This window comes from Acomys minous (genome assembly GCF_964271855.1).
Source record: "Acomys minous genome assembly, chromosome: 6".
NCBI lineage: Eukaryota > Metazoa > Chordata > Mammalia > Rodentia > Muridae > Acomys > Acomys minous.
The window spans coordinates 21,425,240-21,442,492 of NC_140487.1; the positions used below are offsets into that span (position 1 = coordinate 21,425,240).

The 17,253-nt window shown below is 42.0% G+C and overlaps 1 protein-coding gene across 1 annotated transcript in view; it reads right to left on the reverse strand.

The window, feature by feature from the left end:
* The window catches only part of CASD1 (CAS1 domain containing 1), a 42,359-nt gene extending 25,733 nt beyond the window's left edge, over positions 1 to 16,626 (reverse strand). The window contains exons 1-5 of the mRNA XM_084785416.1: positions 15,637 to 16,626; positions 8,881 to 8,977; positions 8,203 to 8,323; positions 4,147 to 4,191; positions 2,693 to 2,755 (exon numbers count right to left, since the gene is read on the reverse strand). Coding sequence (XP_084641542.1) covers positions 2,693 to 2,755; positions 4,147 to 4,191; positions 8,203 to 8,323; positions 8,881 to 8,977; positions 15,637 to 16,186 — 876 coding nt within the window. The 5' untranslated portion in view covers positions 16,187 to 16,626. The remainder of the gene's footprint in view (positions 1 to 2,692; positions 2,756 to 4,146; positions 4,192 to 8,202; positions 8,324 to 8,880; positions 8,978 to 15,636) is intronic.
* Positions 16,627 to 17,253: the final 627 nt, after the last annotated feature.

A 17,253-nucleotide genomic window follows, 5' to 3' on the forward strand; every position in this document is an offset into this window, starting at 1 on the left:
TTCTGTTAAATCTGTCTCTGTCTCTCTCAGACAGGGTTTCTCTGTGTGGTCTTGGCTATCCTGGACTTACTTTGCAGACCAGGTTAGCCTCGAACTGACAGAAATCAGCCTGCCTCTACCTCCCTGAGTACTGGGATTACAGGCGTGCACCATCGCGCCCATGCTTAAAATTTCTCTTTAAAATAGACTGTTTTGCCTTGTGAGATAGGCAAAGGTGATACTGAATTTTTTCAGTAAGGACCCATTCAGAAACCCAGTAGAGCACTTCTTGGCCTGGGAGAACAGTTAAGATGCCACTATTCTAAGTTCTGAGTTCAGTGTACATTCTATCACCAAGAAGACCTGATGCTACAATACTGTGAAAAGAAATGAAAACAAGGACTACATTTAATTAATAAAAAAAAAAAAACCCAACTTATATACAACTTACTTGTCAACTGTTATTTCCCATAATACAGGTAACACATGGTAAGCATAGTCCATTTTTCTTCAGACAGTCAAAACTTCATTTTATAGCATCAGACTTCTTAAAAATCATATTGTTTCTCCTCATGCCTAGGTAGCTTCTGTTCTCGCTCTTCAGAGCTGATCCCAAGTCTTAGATTCCTCCCTCACATCCACTTGCCCTTCTCAGCATCCAGTCTGACCCTCCGTACAGAAACGAGCAAGACTGAGACAGCACAAGCGCTCTGCCCTCCCACACGCAAGCCTCCACATTCACTTAGCCTGCCTTCCCAGTTGCCAATCCTGGCCTTTCCTCTTTCCCTTCTGCAGCTCTGATCCATGAGTTATCTTCTCCACAGCTCCTGGTATCAGCCTGGTCCTGTGCCACCTTTCCTCCTTCAACCTAAAAGTACCAAGCTGTCTTTATTCTCCACAATCTTCCTTCCAGCCCTGCCTCACTTGTCAGCCTCCTGTACTTACAATCAGCCCTCGGCGCACCAGCTTCTCTTTCTCTTATCTACACCTCACTTTACCAGGCTTTCAGTTTGGACGTCACCCATCCATTTAAACTGTACTAGTGCCCACTAATGGAGTCTGAGCTGCCGGCTCGTGCAGCTCCATTCATCTCACCGAATTAAAGCCACACCAAGCCTGTCCACCCCCAAGACCCCTCCAAACACTGCAGCAGCTCCCTCCCTGCCCTCCTGCTTTTCTTCCCAGGCTGCTGCCACATCTAGATAATCCAATTCCCCAAAAGCTTTCCTCGCTAATCTCCAAAGTCTCTACTTAGTCAGTGTTTCTGGGCAAATGCTTTCTAGCAACACCTTAATCCATGCCAAAACTTCCCAAATTAACTTAAGTAGCTTCGGGCTCATTTTCACTCAGCTAACGAAGCTAACGCAAACAGGTAGCTTCTTCACAGTTCAGCTCGCTCTCCTATTTCTTCTCCGCTATGCCTCAGCATTCCTGTACTTACTAGCTTCAGTAGTGTCTACTACCTTCAAAACACAAAATACACCCAATCCTATGCGCTTTTTAGGAAATCCACTCGAAAGTGTCTACAAGCAGTGCATTTTTAAAGGCTGGGCAGATAAAGGTGATGTGGTTTAGACTGCCATTTTAGCATCTACGATCATGATAGCATGAACTATCGAATCTCCCCAACGGAAAAGAACTGAAAACCAAGAAGTACTCTGTTCTGAGCTGCAGACACACTAGATCTGCTGCTGGTTCTCTGAGTAGGCTGCATCCATTCTCAGCCGAGGTCCATCCATTTGAACACAAATCTCAAACAAATGAATTTATATACGATTCCTAGGTTCCAATATGACCCTAAAGATGCTTATTGGTTTTAAGCCTTTATTATAAAAACAATGGGTGCAAAAATGTCATTATGCAAAACAATGTCAACAATACTAAACATTTTTTAAAATCTGTGCCAAATGTAAAGGCCTCTGGGGAAAAATACAGACTTCATCCAAAGCCTGGTGAAAAGCTTAGTGTAGAGACCGTAAGGCAGGCAGACTAACAGAGCCTAGGGTTTCTCAGGCATCAAAGATGCACTTGCTGTTCTACCTTATCTCCACAGAGTATATGCTGGAGAACACCAGTCCTATCCCAAGTCATGAACGCAAATGACACAAGGAAACAAAGTCTATGGAAATAGACTAAACCAGGAAATAAAGCTATGCCAGGAACATTTCTTGGTTATGAATAAAGAAACCTCAGAAAAGTATCAAGAAAATAGGTGTTTTGCTGGAAGATTATTTGTATTTATTCATCTTTAAGATAGGAGCTCACTACACACACCAAACCAATCAATCCATCAATTAGTCTCACAATCTCAACTGAAATCTCCCCCCCCCCCTCTCTCTCTCTCTCTCTCTCTCTCTCTCTCTCTCTCTCACACACACACACACACACACACACACCAATTGAACTTAGGGCCTAAGCACACTAGGCAGTGATTTACACACCCAGGCTCTGGCCTCACCTTCTTGAACCTTCTTTTGGACTTGTGCCACGTAAGTTTGAATTACTGGAGTGACAACAGTAACAGAGGACCTTATACATGAAGAGAGACTCTGAGCATTAGCTACATGGCCATACTGGGCAGAGATATTTAATAACACTTTCTCATCTCTGCCAAGTACAAGAATCAATCCCACACACCTTAGGAAAAACAATGGCGTCTCATTGGCTTGTTAAATTTAGTTACACACACAAAAGCCTGTTTCTAGATACAGACCTCAGTCCACGCCTTGATACACTGTTTCATAGATCCATTAACTTCTGGGTGCCAAAAAAAATCCTGGGAGAAATGTTAGAAATGAAGACAAAGTAAAAAATGAAAACATTTATTTCCATTATCCAAAATAAATAACAGCTTCCTACAGAGTGCTTAAAAGTAAAATACTAGGCTATCTCAGACATCCTCTTGTCCTCTGGATGTGAGCAGACTCTCAGGACAGTTGTTGCGTCCACTCCCTCCTTCTCCGCACATCTGAGCAGAACAATCCCACTCAAAGCCCAGAGCTGTCCTGGGAATAGCATCCCTTAACCTTGCTGGGAAGACAGAGGTTGTGGCCTTCACCTGCCCCTCTGCTTTTCCTTCTGCTAACTTCATCCTTGCTCTCCAGGAACCTTTTGGGTTACCAAAACCCCTGGAAAGCTCCTGTGTGCTCCTTGTCCAGAATTTTTGCACAATCTATTCTTTTGCCTAAAATCTTTCTGGACTCTTCCTGAGCTTGGTTCATCCTCCTTATCCTTGAGGAAAGTGTTATTTGTTCAAAAGGAAAACTGCTTTAAATCCCCTCCTGTGTACCCACCTCCTGCCTGCTTTCTTTGCAGTTAGCCTACCCCACTTATATTTGTGTGGCACTAGAACGTGCGGTAACTTCTTTACACTAAGGACATTTTTTCCTGAGTGCCCAGGAATTTTTAAAGTATTTGACATTAATAATTTATTATTAATATTAAATTATGAGGCAAAACATAATTAAGCTGAAGTGCTGCCTTCTTTTAATCATTTCTGTCTTTTAGAGGCATGGTCTTCCTCTTTAGGCCAGGCTATCTTTGAATTCATCTTCTGTAAGCATGGGGCATAAGCATGAGCCACTAGCCTGGCTTCCAGAATTTCCTGATACTTATATTTGGGAACAGATATACTTTATTTTCAAAGCTCAGTGTGGTAAGATACATTTTCTAAAAGGGGCTCCACTTTTAGGTACACACTATGTCCTACAACTTTACTGATCCCTGACAAAGCTGAGTCTATGACCATCTCTCTGAAGTTGGGTGGTCTGACTCTCAACTCGGAGACACAAAGGTCTATGATGACCCTGCCCCATTTTATTGAAAAGATTTTTTTCTTACATAATCCATCCTGATTAGTTTCTCCTCCCTCTGCTCTTCCCCATTCTGACCCACACCCCCTACATATATTCTTTAATGGGCATTAACCCTAAACTCACTGGTTTCAACTTACTCTACAAGATTATTGTTTCCTGGATAAAAATTTGAGAGCTGAAAAATTTCTATTTTATTACATAAAGAAATTCAGCTACTTTGCTGTCCACATATACTCTAAAGAATACACTGAAATCTATTTACTGTGGAACAAATGCACACTGTTAGCTGATCTCCACATAAACTACACCTGAACACAGCTTCAGCACTGGCTTACTAGCACAATGAACTTACCACTTTAACTGATGCAATCTTATCTTCAAAAGGAATGTTCTCATGCTGTCATTGGAAGGGGATGACAGAGAAATATTAGTAAATAAATGTTCCTAAGTATAAATTCATCATCTTGCTATTTTCCCAGTGAACATTTATTTCTTATGTATGGAACTTCTCCCTACATTAAGGTAAGATGTTCTCCTTCCATTTTTTTTTTTTTTTAAGTTTGAAATGTTGCCCATTCTAAACTCACCTAGACACTATCTGACTTGATATTACAAGGTAGGGACCTAATCTTACTTTTGCCCATGCATATTGCCAAGTGCTTCAGCAACTTTACTTCCTTTATCCGGGGCCCTTCAGCAGTGTGCGCACTACTGATGGTCTCGCTGTATGCTTGCGTCTTTCAGAGATCTCTACTGTAATAATTTGGTTGCTTTGGTTAGCTCTACTCCATTAGAGTACTGTTGTTATTGTAACAGTTAAGTCTTTAGAGAACAGATTCTTGTTCTGAAGAGTTGCTGGCTGGCATTACTGGTAGTGTCTTGCCCAGCAGTTCCACAACAAATTCTGTTAGGATTTTACTGGACTTATATTGACCCTATAGCTCAATCTGGGCATGACTGGCTTCTCTACAATGCTGAGCCATTTTATGAAAAACACACCTACTACTGAGCTATACCATTGTACACTTTCAGTAAAGTGTTACTCATTTCTTGTGCATACAAATATGCTACATTTACTGAGTGCCTTTTTACAAAATAGCTCAGTATGGTATCACTTCTACAGTGTTAGTTTCGTAGTTTTGCCACATGAACTGTAACTGCATTTTAATACCTTTATTTTAGTTGTGCAAGCAATGTTTATATGTCTACGTTATCATCAGCTGCCCTCCTTTCCCCAGCACACAGTTATATCACATGGACTGCCGGCTGAGTTCCCTTCCGGCCAAGGCCTACATTTTTATATTTCTTTACCTCCTCTTTCTAATGACATAATGAGAAACAGCAATTATGAACACCACTGATTTTTAATGAAGATGGGTCTCACAGTTTATCATTAAGAAATTTACTGTATTCCTGCCTCACAAATATATCTGTCACAGATATTGGGGCCAGGAGGCTGAAGATGATGCTCCAATGTTATAGAGAGTTTTGGGTGACTGTTCAGGCAGTACACTGTCTCAGCCATTTTTTTCATTTTGGAAGCTGCTAACCCGTACTTCTGGTTCACTGGGGTAACTAAATTTTAGTCCTTCTTAAGTCTCTGATGATGTTGAAGACCAGATAGTTTAGTCTTACAATTAAGCTTAGATGGTTAGAGGCTAAGATGTTTTTAGATCAAGATAGATGTTTTAAATTAATAGAAATGAGATATGATAGATACTGATTTTCATTCAGAATTTTAGACCCAAAAAGATAGGAAAGATGTTTACTTCAAGTTGCCAGATACAAACAGCCAAATCACTATGAATGTAACATTTATATAATTCTTGATTGTCACGTGGTTCTTCCTGTTGTATGTAGTTTATTTTATCCATGTGCAATAATATAAATGTTTATGTTAAAAAAGAAACATAATAAAAAACTTGGAAAAATAAAGAAATTTTCTGTAGGCTTCTAGAACTGCTGTCAAGTTAAGCTCAAACATAAGTTGCATAAAAGAGAAAAAATAACATCAATTTTCTGACAAAATTGAGATATGCTTATTAATATGTGGTTAAAAAACCAAGCACATTCCAAGTGTGATCCAACAGACTCTCACGGTGACTCTCTAAGTTACTGAGCTACGAGGCTGCAGCGTCAAGAATGTCCACAAGCCAGCCATGTCTGCTTGACCCTCGATCACTGAGATCAGTGGGAGAGTTCTCACTATAATCTGTCAACTTTTTGTAATATTAATCTTTGCTAATCTTTATTTTAAGGCTAATTTGATGAACATGGCAATATTTACACCTTCCCAGTGATTTGACCACTTTGTCACTAGAAAGTAACTTTCTGTGTTGATAACGCTTTTACTTTAGTCTCTATTTTGTCCTGTATTAATATAGCTTACTTTTCTTTAGCAGGAATTTGCTCACTACTCTTATTTTTTAAGTCAAACCTTCCTGTTCTTTATTTTAGGTATACTTACCTAAGTAGGAAAGTGTTCTTTTGAAAGAAATCTATAAGTCTATGCTTAGTTTAAAGTTTTACATTACTTGTATGTATTTTTATTTTAAAAATTATACCATCTTGATTTGTTTCTACCTTCTATACATGTAAATTTTTGATGTATGCACAATCTTTGTAAAACATACTTTTACAAATACACATAAATATATAAGTATATGTTGTATATGGGTATATATGTACACCTGTGTATAAAATACATGCTTGACACTAGACTTACAGGGTATTCTTTGCTTAATTTTGTTTTCTTCTTTGCTTGAAATTTGCATCTCTTAACTCTATTCAACAACAACCAAAATAGGATAGGCAATATCTGCATTTATGGTATGGGAACAGAGAAAATATAAACTATACTCGTGGAAATGCTCAGTCAGTAGTTGGAATGAACAAGAATGAACAAGCACTTGGTATTTCTAACTTTAAAAGTGGGACCCACGGTTTTTTCTTGTTTCTTTTTTAAATGTTTGTTAAAATGCATCTTTGATAATCTGCAGGATGACTGGGTATCCTTAGAAAATGCAACAAGCTTAAGGATTCCACTAGGACACAGAACATTTCATATTGTGTGTGTGTGTGTGTGTGTGTGTGTGTGTGTGTATACGGATTTATTTATAATTATATTAGAGTAATATAGTTGTTGACTAAACCACTGTTTTTTAAAAAATAATTGCCAAGCTCATACTAATTTCCAGAAGGAATTCTAAGTCTATATATAAAACTGTGTCTTTGAAAATCAAACTTTTCTATGTGTAAATATTAATTGAAACAAACATTAAATACAATACATGACTAACATCACTGTCTTATAAGGAGTAGTTACTGTGGCTATAGGGCCCACTATGTGAACAGCTACTTAGCTGCAAAGCACTCCATTCCTCAGCTCCTTACTACAAAGTAAGGTCACATGACATACAGATGCCCACTGTAAACTCATGAGTGACTCCTACAACTCTGCATCTGAGAAACTCTCCACCCTTGGCCACCCCCTATCTAATGACATGCGGGGTTTGAAGACTATAAATAGAAGGCTGTGATGAGGTAGGTCATACACCCCAAATTAAGTAGTTAACACATACAAAGATATCCATCCCTGTTAGTCTTCCCAGCAGATCTGCTTTTAAAATGAGCAAGTCCTCATCAAGGAAGCCGGGATTTCCTACAGTGCTGTCTCGGTTCAGGAATGCTGCAGAAGGTAGCGTGCCAGTACCCTGCCAACTACAGGTCACACTGACACACCGGAGCCAGAGAGAAATGACACTCAGCTGTTTATATTCTTCTACTCATTTGCACTCTACAGTAAGAATTTTAAGAAGTTTTAGAGTTTTTACTCAACAAAGTAAGAAAAACCACCAAAGTTTTAGTTCAAGAAAACTATAAACTAAAAAAATGGGGGAAGTATATGAAATTACATATAGCTACTATATGTTATATGATATTATGTTGCCATTAAGAGGATACTTCAGTGGATTACACAGTAATATGGTGGAGTGTGATAGCAGTGGGGGAAAGCAGGATATAAGACTGGAAACACTGAAAGATTATATTTATATCAAAAACAAAAAACTAAAAAGAAATGTGTTGGGTATGCCATTCCTTAGCTCCTTACCACAAAGTAAGGTCACATGACATACAGATGCCCACTGTATGGGTTAGGGTACTTTCGCCTTACGTTCTTTCTAAGCTTTTCAGTAAAGTTTTCCAGAAGAACTGAGTTTTGAACACAGAACATTTAAGCTAATTCAGTCTCCACCAACCTCCACATCTTTTTCTACAGCAACATTCCCTGCTTCAGCCCAGTTTCCCCCAAATCAAGAGAAAAGGCTGACCACCTCATACCACTTAGAGCACCCGGTGAAAGGGACAGTGGGGAGGGGGGTGGGGGAGGGGGCGCAGACCACTTTACCTTATTCCCTTCTTCTTTAAACTGGGGGTTAATGATTTTTACAAAAGAATAAAATAATTGACGGATCCTGGAATCTCCAATAAACGCAATGTGTTTATCTACAAGGCAATTCTTTGCTTCACTGAAATTAAAAATCAAACATTAATTAAAATAAAGTCAACATCATTAAAATGGAAAGGACATGACTTAAAAATGTAAAAGAAACCAGACAAAGAGGTGCAAACTGTTAGGTAGCAATCACACAGCTTTACAATTAAGTGGCCAAGTCTGTTTCACTTACTAGCCCATGCCCTTATTACCAGCTGCCTCAATAATGAGGTGTTGACCCCAGGCATTAAACTTTCCGGACGCGCCCTAACTATACTGCCCTTTCTCTCATTATCCTGAGTGCTTGAGGGGGCCAGGGATCCAGGCTACAGAACAGTCATCCTCTTACTCATTTGAGCCTGGTTACCTCTTCGATGAGATAACATTGTTTGGCCAAAGGCCTTCCTCTACTGCTGTGGGGCAATTGGCCCTTGGAAGCAGCTCCAGGCCAGCCCGGGCCAGCTCTCTGCCAGGAAGTCTCTATCCCACCGGCCATCAGGCAGACAACAGGACCCTGTCTGCTTCACCTCTGCCTCTCACTGCGTATTAAGATTTATGCTAGGAGAGAAAACAAAATGGACAATATTTTACCTTATTTTGTATTTATGCATCATACAACTGTGAGGCTGCCAGACTTTTTCGCCAAGAAATCTGCCACTTGACAGAAGGTCTTCACAGGAATCATTGCCTATAACAGGTAAAACACCCGTGGTGTTGTAAACATACTTATTTATTTTTTATATTTACCTTATCCTGGTCCTATTCAAAGTCCTTGAAATCAGGGAATAAAGTTTTCTAGGCTTCCTTACTCCTTCCAAATGCACACACCTCTCATGCACACAAAGGTCCTCATCACACATTAGCATGCTGGAGGAAAAGAGCCTCTTTTCTTTTCCACTGTACCCTGTAAGGGATTTATTTTTAAATTAAAAATAGATTGTTTTCTCACATAATGCATCTCAACCACTGTTTCCCCTCACTCTACTCCTAGCCCCCACCTTCCCGGGCCCATCCCCTCCCCTTCCATTTCTTCTTCAGAAGGGAGCAGGTCTCTAAGACATGCTCACCAAACAGGACAAAACAAGACACACTAAGACAAGGTGAAAGCCCTCATGTCAAGGCTGGACAAGGCAGCTCAATAGGAGCGAAAGAGTCTCAAGAGCAGGTAGAGAGGTCATAGATACACCCACTCTCACTTTTAGAGGCCTCACAAAACACCAAGCTAGCAGCCATGACAGACAGATAGGCAGAGGGCCTGGTGCAGACACACACAGGCCCCGTGCTGGCTACTTCAGTCTCCGCGAGCTCTGTTTAGTTGGTTCGTTAGGCCATGTGTCCTGGAGTCCTCTATCTGTTCTGACTCCTACAATCTTTCCTCCCCATCTTCTGTGGGGTTCCCTGACCTCCAAGGGGAGGTATCAGTTGAAGACCTCCAATTTAGACTTTCCATACAATGTCTGGCTGGGAGTCTCTGCACCACTCCCATTTGCTAGCAGAGGAAGTCTCTCTGATGACTCTAAGGGACTTCTGTCCCCTAAATGCTGGGGCCACCATCCTGGTGATTCCTTCTACTTCCACGTTGTCAATCCTGTTTCTGAGTGAGAAAAATAAAAGCTTAAGGGCTAAAAGATGGACTTTGGGAATGACCTCTTTACAACTGCTTATGTGCTCTTGATCATGTATGCATTAGCATGCCTTAGAACCTGGTTTAAGCTTAGTTTTAGAGCTGCCTGGCTAGGAAATCCCCCTGGCTCTCACAAATTGAGAGGGCAAATCTTCATCCTTTGGCCTTTGTTTGTTTGTTTGTTTTTGTTTTTTGTTTGTTTGTTTTTTTTAACTTTAGTCAAACATATGGGACCAAAAAGATGAAAGGGGAGATATTTGGCATTTCACTGTGGATTGTAGCAAAACAGAAGTTTAAGTTAATCCCTAGTTCCTTATTAACAGTTAACAGCAAACTAAATTTGATTTACAGTAACACTAGTTTGTACGAAGGGCTCTAGTTCAAGGAATATTGCAGGACTGACAAGCAACAGTACTGAGGCATTGGGGTAAAACCCAAGGAAGTCAAAGTTGGTGCTGTTTCTGTTTGCGTGGGTTGCTGGATCCAGTCCAGGGCTGCCTGCCTGGCACAGGGACAGTCTGCCTCTGGATAATAGCCTCACCATCATGCCTTGTTTTCTCAGTCTAGTTATTCATTTACCTTCTCTGGCATAAAACATACAAAAAGAATAAATGTGCAAGGCAGGCATATGGGTCAACACAGAATGCTATTGCTTCAGTGTCCCAAACAAAATGGAAGGAAAAATTCACAATGTTGCACTGTCTTGCTGGTGGAAAACTGTATAAGAAATTCAGGATACCAATAATTTAAATTTTGTAGTTATAAATGTACTCTATGCAAGATTTTTTGTAATATTCAAAATTTTAAATAAGATATTTCTAAATACAAATAGTTCTCAATTCTTTACAGCTTCAAAAATCTAATTCTAGTTCTAAAAAAACAAAATTAAAGCATAAAAATAACCACAGGTGAGTAAAGGAAGAATTGCAGAAAAACACAATTAAGATATTTCCCTGAAAATAGCCCTCCTGCAAGTATTCTTTTATGATGGTCCCATAGCAAAAATACTATTATAAATTAGAGTGTGCTTAAAATGAAAACGAAAATGTGATATTTATTGCACTTCTACCTTTTTAGACATGGGTATAAAACCATCTTGTGAGTTAGTAGCAACTAATTTTTAAAGAAATATGAGCTGCAACGGTGAGGCAGTGAACCTGCAGCGTGTTTCTGTCCTTTTATTTTCTAGTAAAAGCCTAAACAAGAGGCCTTTCTAATCAGCTCTCCATGTCTCCCTGTGTGGAGATGGAAGCATCATGCCCGTAGCTTAAAGTATATTCACCAGAGATGCTTGGCACGCACAGTTCTCTTCATTCTTTGTACTAGTGCCCACACCTGGCTGCTCGGGCCATCTACTGAATAATACCTGGCCTAATGTCTTGAACCTACTTTTGGGAAACCCTGAAGCAAAGGCGGCGTGAAGAGATCAGTAGCCAGGCCCCACCAACAGAGTATTTCAGAGGCAAATGGTCTCTCAAGGAGCAAGCCTGCTTTCATACGTCAGTGCGAACTGCTCAGTGATGACTTGGCCTTTTCACATTCAGTGAAATAAAAAATAACAGGAATGAGAACTCGTAGAATTTAATTAAAAATAAATTAACACGATTTACAAAATTCTCTAAAGCTCCATATTCTAAAGCACATTCTCTTTTCTTAGGAAGCAAATACTTTTAGATAAAATCACTAAATGTATGTCTAGTTGCCAAAATATGATAACCTGCCATATTTTTATTATGTATACTAGATGTAAATTCTTTCTACTATATAAAAAAATGTGAAGAAATAATGGTTGCTATTTCCAATTCTGTAATGTAAATCTGATAGTTACTTTAATACTTCCAACTTGGGATGCAAAGTACCCAGAGAAATCAAACCGGGAATACAACTTTCAAAAGGCAATTCCAAAAAAGCTGGCTCCAATACTCAAGCTATTTAGATGGATGTTTACTTCTTTCTTATTTCTGTTAAAACTAGAATAATCTTTCTCGTTAGTGGATGCAGATGTTCAATTTCTATGCATGACTTTTTTCAACAACAGAAAGAAAAGTAAGAACAAACCAAATAAACAAGCAAACCAAGAAACTGAAAACATATAGTAAGAACTAAAGAAAACCTCCAACGTCCTTCATAAATTGCACATTGCCTTTTCCTTTGATGAAAATACCTCTGGACACTCATTGCCTTTAGACTGAGTCATCCTACTAAAATTGCGCTGCGTACTCTCCACCATGAAAACACACATCATACGGTGTTCATACAGCATGTTCCGCAGAAGAACATGTCTCAGATTCAGCAAGCTTACTCCATGCTGAGAACATCACTTAAATGTTTCTTTAGAAAGCTGTGCGCAGTAACCTTAGCATTTGGGAATAGAGGCAGGAGGATATTTAACACTGGGATAAAATTTCAAAAAGCTTAGAACACTGGAAGTTGGCTTTGCCACTTTAAAACTTTGCTTAAGGGTTCAGACCCTAGCCTCTGGTCGGAAACCGTGTCTGTACTCTAGAAAAATACCATTAATGGAGATTTTTTTAAAGAAAGTATTTTAATGTTCATTCTAACATACTATATGAAATATTAATAATTCAACTCTTCTTTCAAAAGTTGAGATTAGAACACAGAATTCACTTTGAGTCACAACCAAACCAAATGCAAAATGAAAAATAGAAGGAAATAATTTTTGCTCATCTACTCACCCAGAAGGGATGGAGGCCCTACTGTGTGGTAGGCCATGAGTATTTAAAAATGCTTAGGAGATACTTGGAAGCTCATAGTGTGTGTGTGTGTGTGTGTGTGTGTGTGTGTGTGTATGTGTATGTAGGACAACATCAGTTCTCCCAAGTACAACATGGTAAGCATGTTCAAGTTGCTTTGACAGAAAATGAATTCCTCAGCCCTACTTCTGTGAAGGTAACATTTGAGTCAAGCATTTAAAAAAAAAAAGGCCATTAAAAAAAGCATTTTTATTCAAGGGAAGAGAGGATGTTCTAGACAAAGAAAAGAGAAAAAGCAAAGGTGTATTTAAGTTATAAGCTTAACACTTAGGAAGAATGAGAGGAAAACTAGGTAATAAAAGCAACCCTTTTGAAGTTCTATATAGGCGACTTCTCGAACAGTAACTCTTCATCAGAGAAAAACAAAGGAAAAAGGCTTTACTGGTGGGAAATTAGTACCTCTGAACTATCTAGCACTAGTGTTTTACTTCATCGCCCATATGCCTTCCACCAAGCTCTAAGAAAGGCAGTCTGTAACATCACGGCGCCAGGCACACTAACTGGAACTATCATAGCTCAGCCATTGACTAGTTGTAATTCTTAGGCAATTTACTTAACCTCTCTGGCACCTTCTTTAAAATGTAAATAATTCCCTAATTCACTGAATCTAAGACACATCATTATTTTTTCATAGCAGGAAAAAAAATGTTACCAATTAAACTTTGACATGCAATCAAAGTCTTAAAGACTCTTCTTGATTACAGAAATGTTAAAGAGAGGGGGAGATGGCATACTGTACCTCACAGAGGCGGTAAAGATGGAACAAAGTATGTAAAGCCCGTAGGCCCTACTTGCATACAGTAGTGCTCAACTTAATGCACAGTATCAGGAAGCTTTACGTTCTAAAATGTGTAATCCTCTCATGTAGAATAATTTTCAAACCAAGAGGGGTGTGTCTGTGTGTGCGCATATGCGTTCAAATTCACTGTACCTTCCATGAAGCATGTTCATGCCCACACATCCACGTATAGTATAGTTTACTCCTTTCCCACTGTTCATCTAAGATAGAAAGTCTTTTTCTTGTTCTAAAGACTCAAGTGCACACTGAACTGTGAAAGGCACTGCACCTGACATGGTTTGATGCTGCCAAGGCAAACGGATGGCTAAAACGTTCCTGGTAAGATATGTTGTTTTCCATGAACAGACTGTGGATCAAGTTCTTTTTTTTTTTTTTTTTTTTTTTTAATACTTTATCAGAGGAAGGACAGAAGGTTACCAAGAAGAGACTTGATACCCTATGAACATATACAGGGGGAGGTAATCCCCCTCAGGAACAGTCATAGGGGAGGGGAATAAGGGGATCAAGTTCTTGACATTCAATCTGGGAAAGTCTACATGGCAGGTGGACTGCTTCACACTCAAGGCACTGAAGGACCTTTGGAGACTGATGACTCGCTTCTGGAGGAGGCTCTACGATCTGAGACTGCTACCCTGACTCAGATGGGGCCATCTGACATTCTATTTTCCCTGCTGATGACAGATCTTGACAAGATGCAAAATACGATCTAAATTTAAGAGTTAGTATTGCAAGCTCATCAAATGACAACGAGCACAATGAAAAAAAAAAGTAGGCAGGGCAGATGCTCACATTTAGAACAACAGCAGTACACTTACAAACTTGGTATCACAAACATATCATTGAGTTAAAACACAGTCAAACTAGCATAAAATAAAACATGTCTTCCAAGTCAAAAGTCCCCGTGCATCAACACTGTTAATTGTATTTTATATATGAAAACGGTAGGCGTTCTTGATAACAGCTGTAGATAAGCAAAGGCTCTGCCAGGCCATCTGCTATAACCCTATAGAAAATAGCCACAAGGATATAAGGAATCTATCTCTTCAGTTGGATTTAATACATTTGTAAGACAGCATACAGATATGGTATGTAATATATGAGATCTGGAAAACTCAAAGAGTAGGCAGAAACAAAGCATTGAGTTTGGCCAAGATGGCCTCTACTTTGAGAGGTCGCCTGAAATGGGAGGACAGCTTAAATTCTAGCACCCTGGTGACTGGAGACCTGGCCAAAGTGGGCCTAGGGCTAATGTGCACGTGAGCATCCCACCTGACTACTTATCTCACAGTCACCAACAGCTGTCCAGATAATAACTTTAACGGTAAAAAGGGTCAAAAATAAAAGATCCTCCTGTCAGGGTCTGTTCTGGTGCCATTTTTCATAAAGAAGGATGGGGGGAAAAATCAACCAAAAAGACATGCAAATATCCCTTGAGTACACAAGGATAATTCCTTCTGAGCCGAGGTCACAGTTCTCTTTTCCAGCTTGCCACCAGTGTCTAAAGCCAAATTGAAGGGCGGCTTTCAAAATGCTACTTGCTTCGCCTGCCCATGTCTACTCCTGTCAACTCCTAACTTCTTCAACAAACAAACAAAACCCCAAATCTGGCCTCAGTGACTTTATTTGTAAAAAGTGTGCAACCCAAAGTCTTGAAAAGTGGACGAAAGCCTGGTGACACCTCCTCCAAGGGACTAGGGGTGGGCCGAGGGGCGCATCATTAGCCAGAGTGGCCCCTCTGGCCAAAACAAACTGGGCGGCCCAAGCAGCTGTCCAGCCTTTGGGCCTTGAAGCTGAAGGGCAGAAGGCAGATTCCCCTCCCATGGGCGCAAGGTGTGCGACCCTGGCGTCTTGGAGGTGGTGCGGCGGGACTGCCCCCCAGGGCCCGCTCGCCCGACCACCTGCGCGCCCGGCCCGGGCGCGGCTCCAGAGCCCAGCTGCAGCAGGAGGAGGACCCGAGGGCGGGCAGCTGGGGGCCGAGGGCCGCAGGGTCCGGCCCGCCAGGGTCGGTCCCGGGCACGTGGGACGCCGCGGGGGCCGCGTGGGCGTGCTGCGGCGGGGGGCGGCCTCCCCGCGCTCGGGGCCCGCGGCGCCGCCTCCCCGCCCCCCTTTCCCCGGCCGGCCCGGGCGGGGGGGAGGGGGGGCCGGCTCACCTCGGTAGCGGCGGGACGCGAGGTGGCACGCGGCTAGCAGCAGCACGGCCACCAGCGCCAGCACCTTGGCGCTCCTCACGCTGAAGTAGTGGTTGATCTCCCGCTTGCCCAGGTTGTAGGCCAGAGCCGCCATCTTGGTTCCTCCATGACAACTGTGCGCGGCGGAGCGGGGAAGGGGCGCCGCGCAGGGGCAGCACTGGGGCGGCCGGCGCAGTAGCCAGCCGAGGAGCAGCCGCCAGCTCCCTTGCCCGTCACCCGCACCGCCCTCCGGGGAGCCCGAGTCCGTGGCCTCGCAGCCGCCGGCCTTCCCGGGGCCCTCTTCGGCCTCCCCCCAACCCCGCCGCCGCTGCTCCGCCGTGCCGGTGCCCCAGGCGCCCTGGCCGCCTGTCTCCTCCCCTTCCTGCTCCCCGGTAGCCTCCTGCCTTAATAGCGGCTGCGCCTGTGAGGGGGGTCCGGATGCCCGGGGCTCCGGGGTCACCATGCCCAGATGGGCCCCTGGGGTCACCGGGTCACAGGCGGCGGCGGCGGGCGGCTGCTGCTGCAGAGACATGGGGGTGTGGGCCAAGGCCCAGATGCCAGCTCTGGGGTTGTCTCCAGGTGGACTGGCAGCTACCTAGTCCAGGTTGGGACAATAGAACTACTTATCCGGAAGAAAGTACACTCCCTGCTTCCTTATCACACACCCTTTTTTTTTTTTTTTTAAATCCCGTGCCAGCCTACGGTTGGTCGTGGGTCCTAGATGCTTAAAGGGAGGCCACCCACTACCTATCTGGCCAGTTCTGCACCTAAGATGCTGGCTACAAGTCTGAATCCTCGACCCAAGAATAAAGCCTATCTGTACTTATTATTCCTCAACCGCCTTGGCTAGGTTCTCTTGAAACTCGTAACGTCTTGTTTGTCCAGTTGCCCAGTTTTTAGATACATCCAATACTAGGTAGTAAGTATCCCACAGAGGCTTAAGTTCGTGAAGTTGTCAGTATAAGAGCCCCATTTTTCTCTCTGATTACACAAAGGCTGGCCACGATGGCACATTGGATGCCTATGACAACCCTGGCTCCTAAAACCTGGTTAATGTTTTGCGATCATCAATAGAGCCGTCATTCCGTGTCCTTTGAAAGGCATTGTTAATCCCGACCGAATGTGTATCATATATTTGCTCTCAGGATGCCCTGAAGACCAGAATGTCTGGTTAGAATGAGTCATTGTTGAGTTTGGAGGTGTTTGTCAAGTGTGTTTACAGCTTTCAGCCATTCCCAAGCATGTGCCTTTAGGTCCCTCTCAACATTCTAGAATGCTAGAGAGAAGGGACTCACAGATCCTGTTGAGTCTTTCCCATCCTCTCCATGGAAGGATTTTTTAAAAATTATACTTCCAGCCACGAGCGACATATGAAAGATTCTTGTCGCTTAAATGAAATCACATACATCACTGTCATAATGCTAATAAGCAATAAAGTTAAATAAGTGTACAAACACTTAGGCACTGTTGCCTGCAAATGGTTGCTTAATTTTGCCTCTTTCTTCTGATCTGAGGTTGATCACATGCTGGCAGAATTGAATCAGATACAGTAACAACCAGATAACCGGGCTAACAATATGTGGCCTGCCAGTCACATCC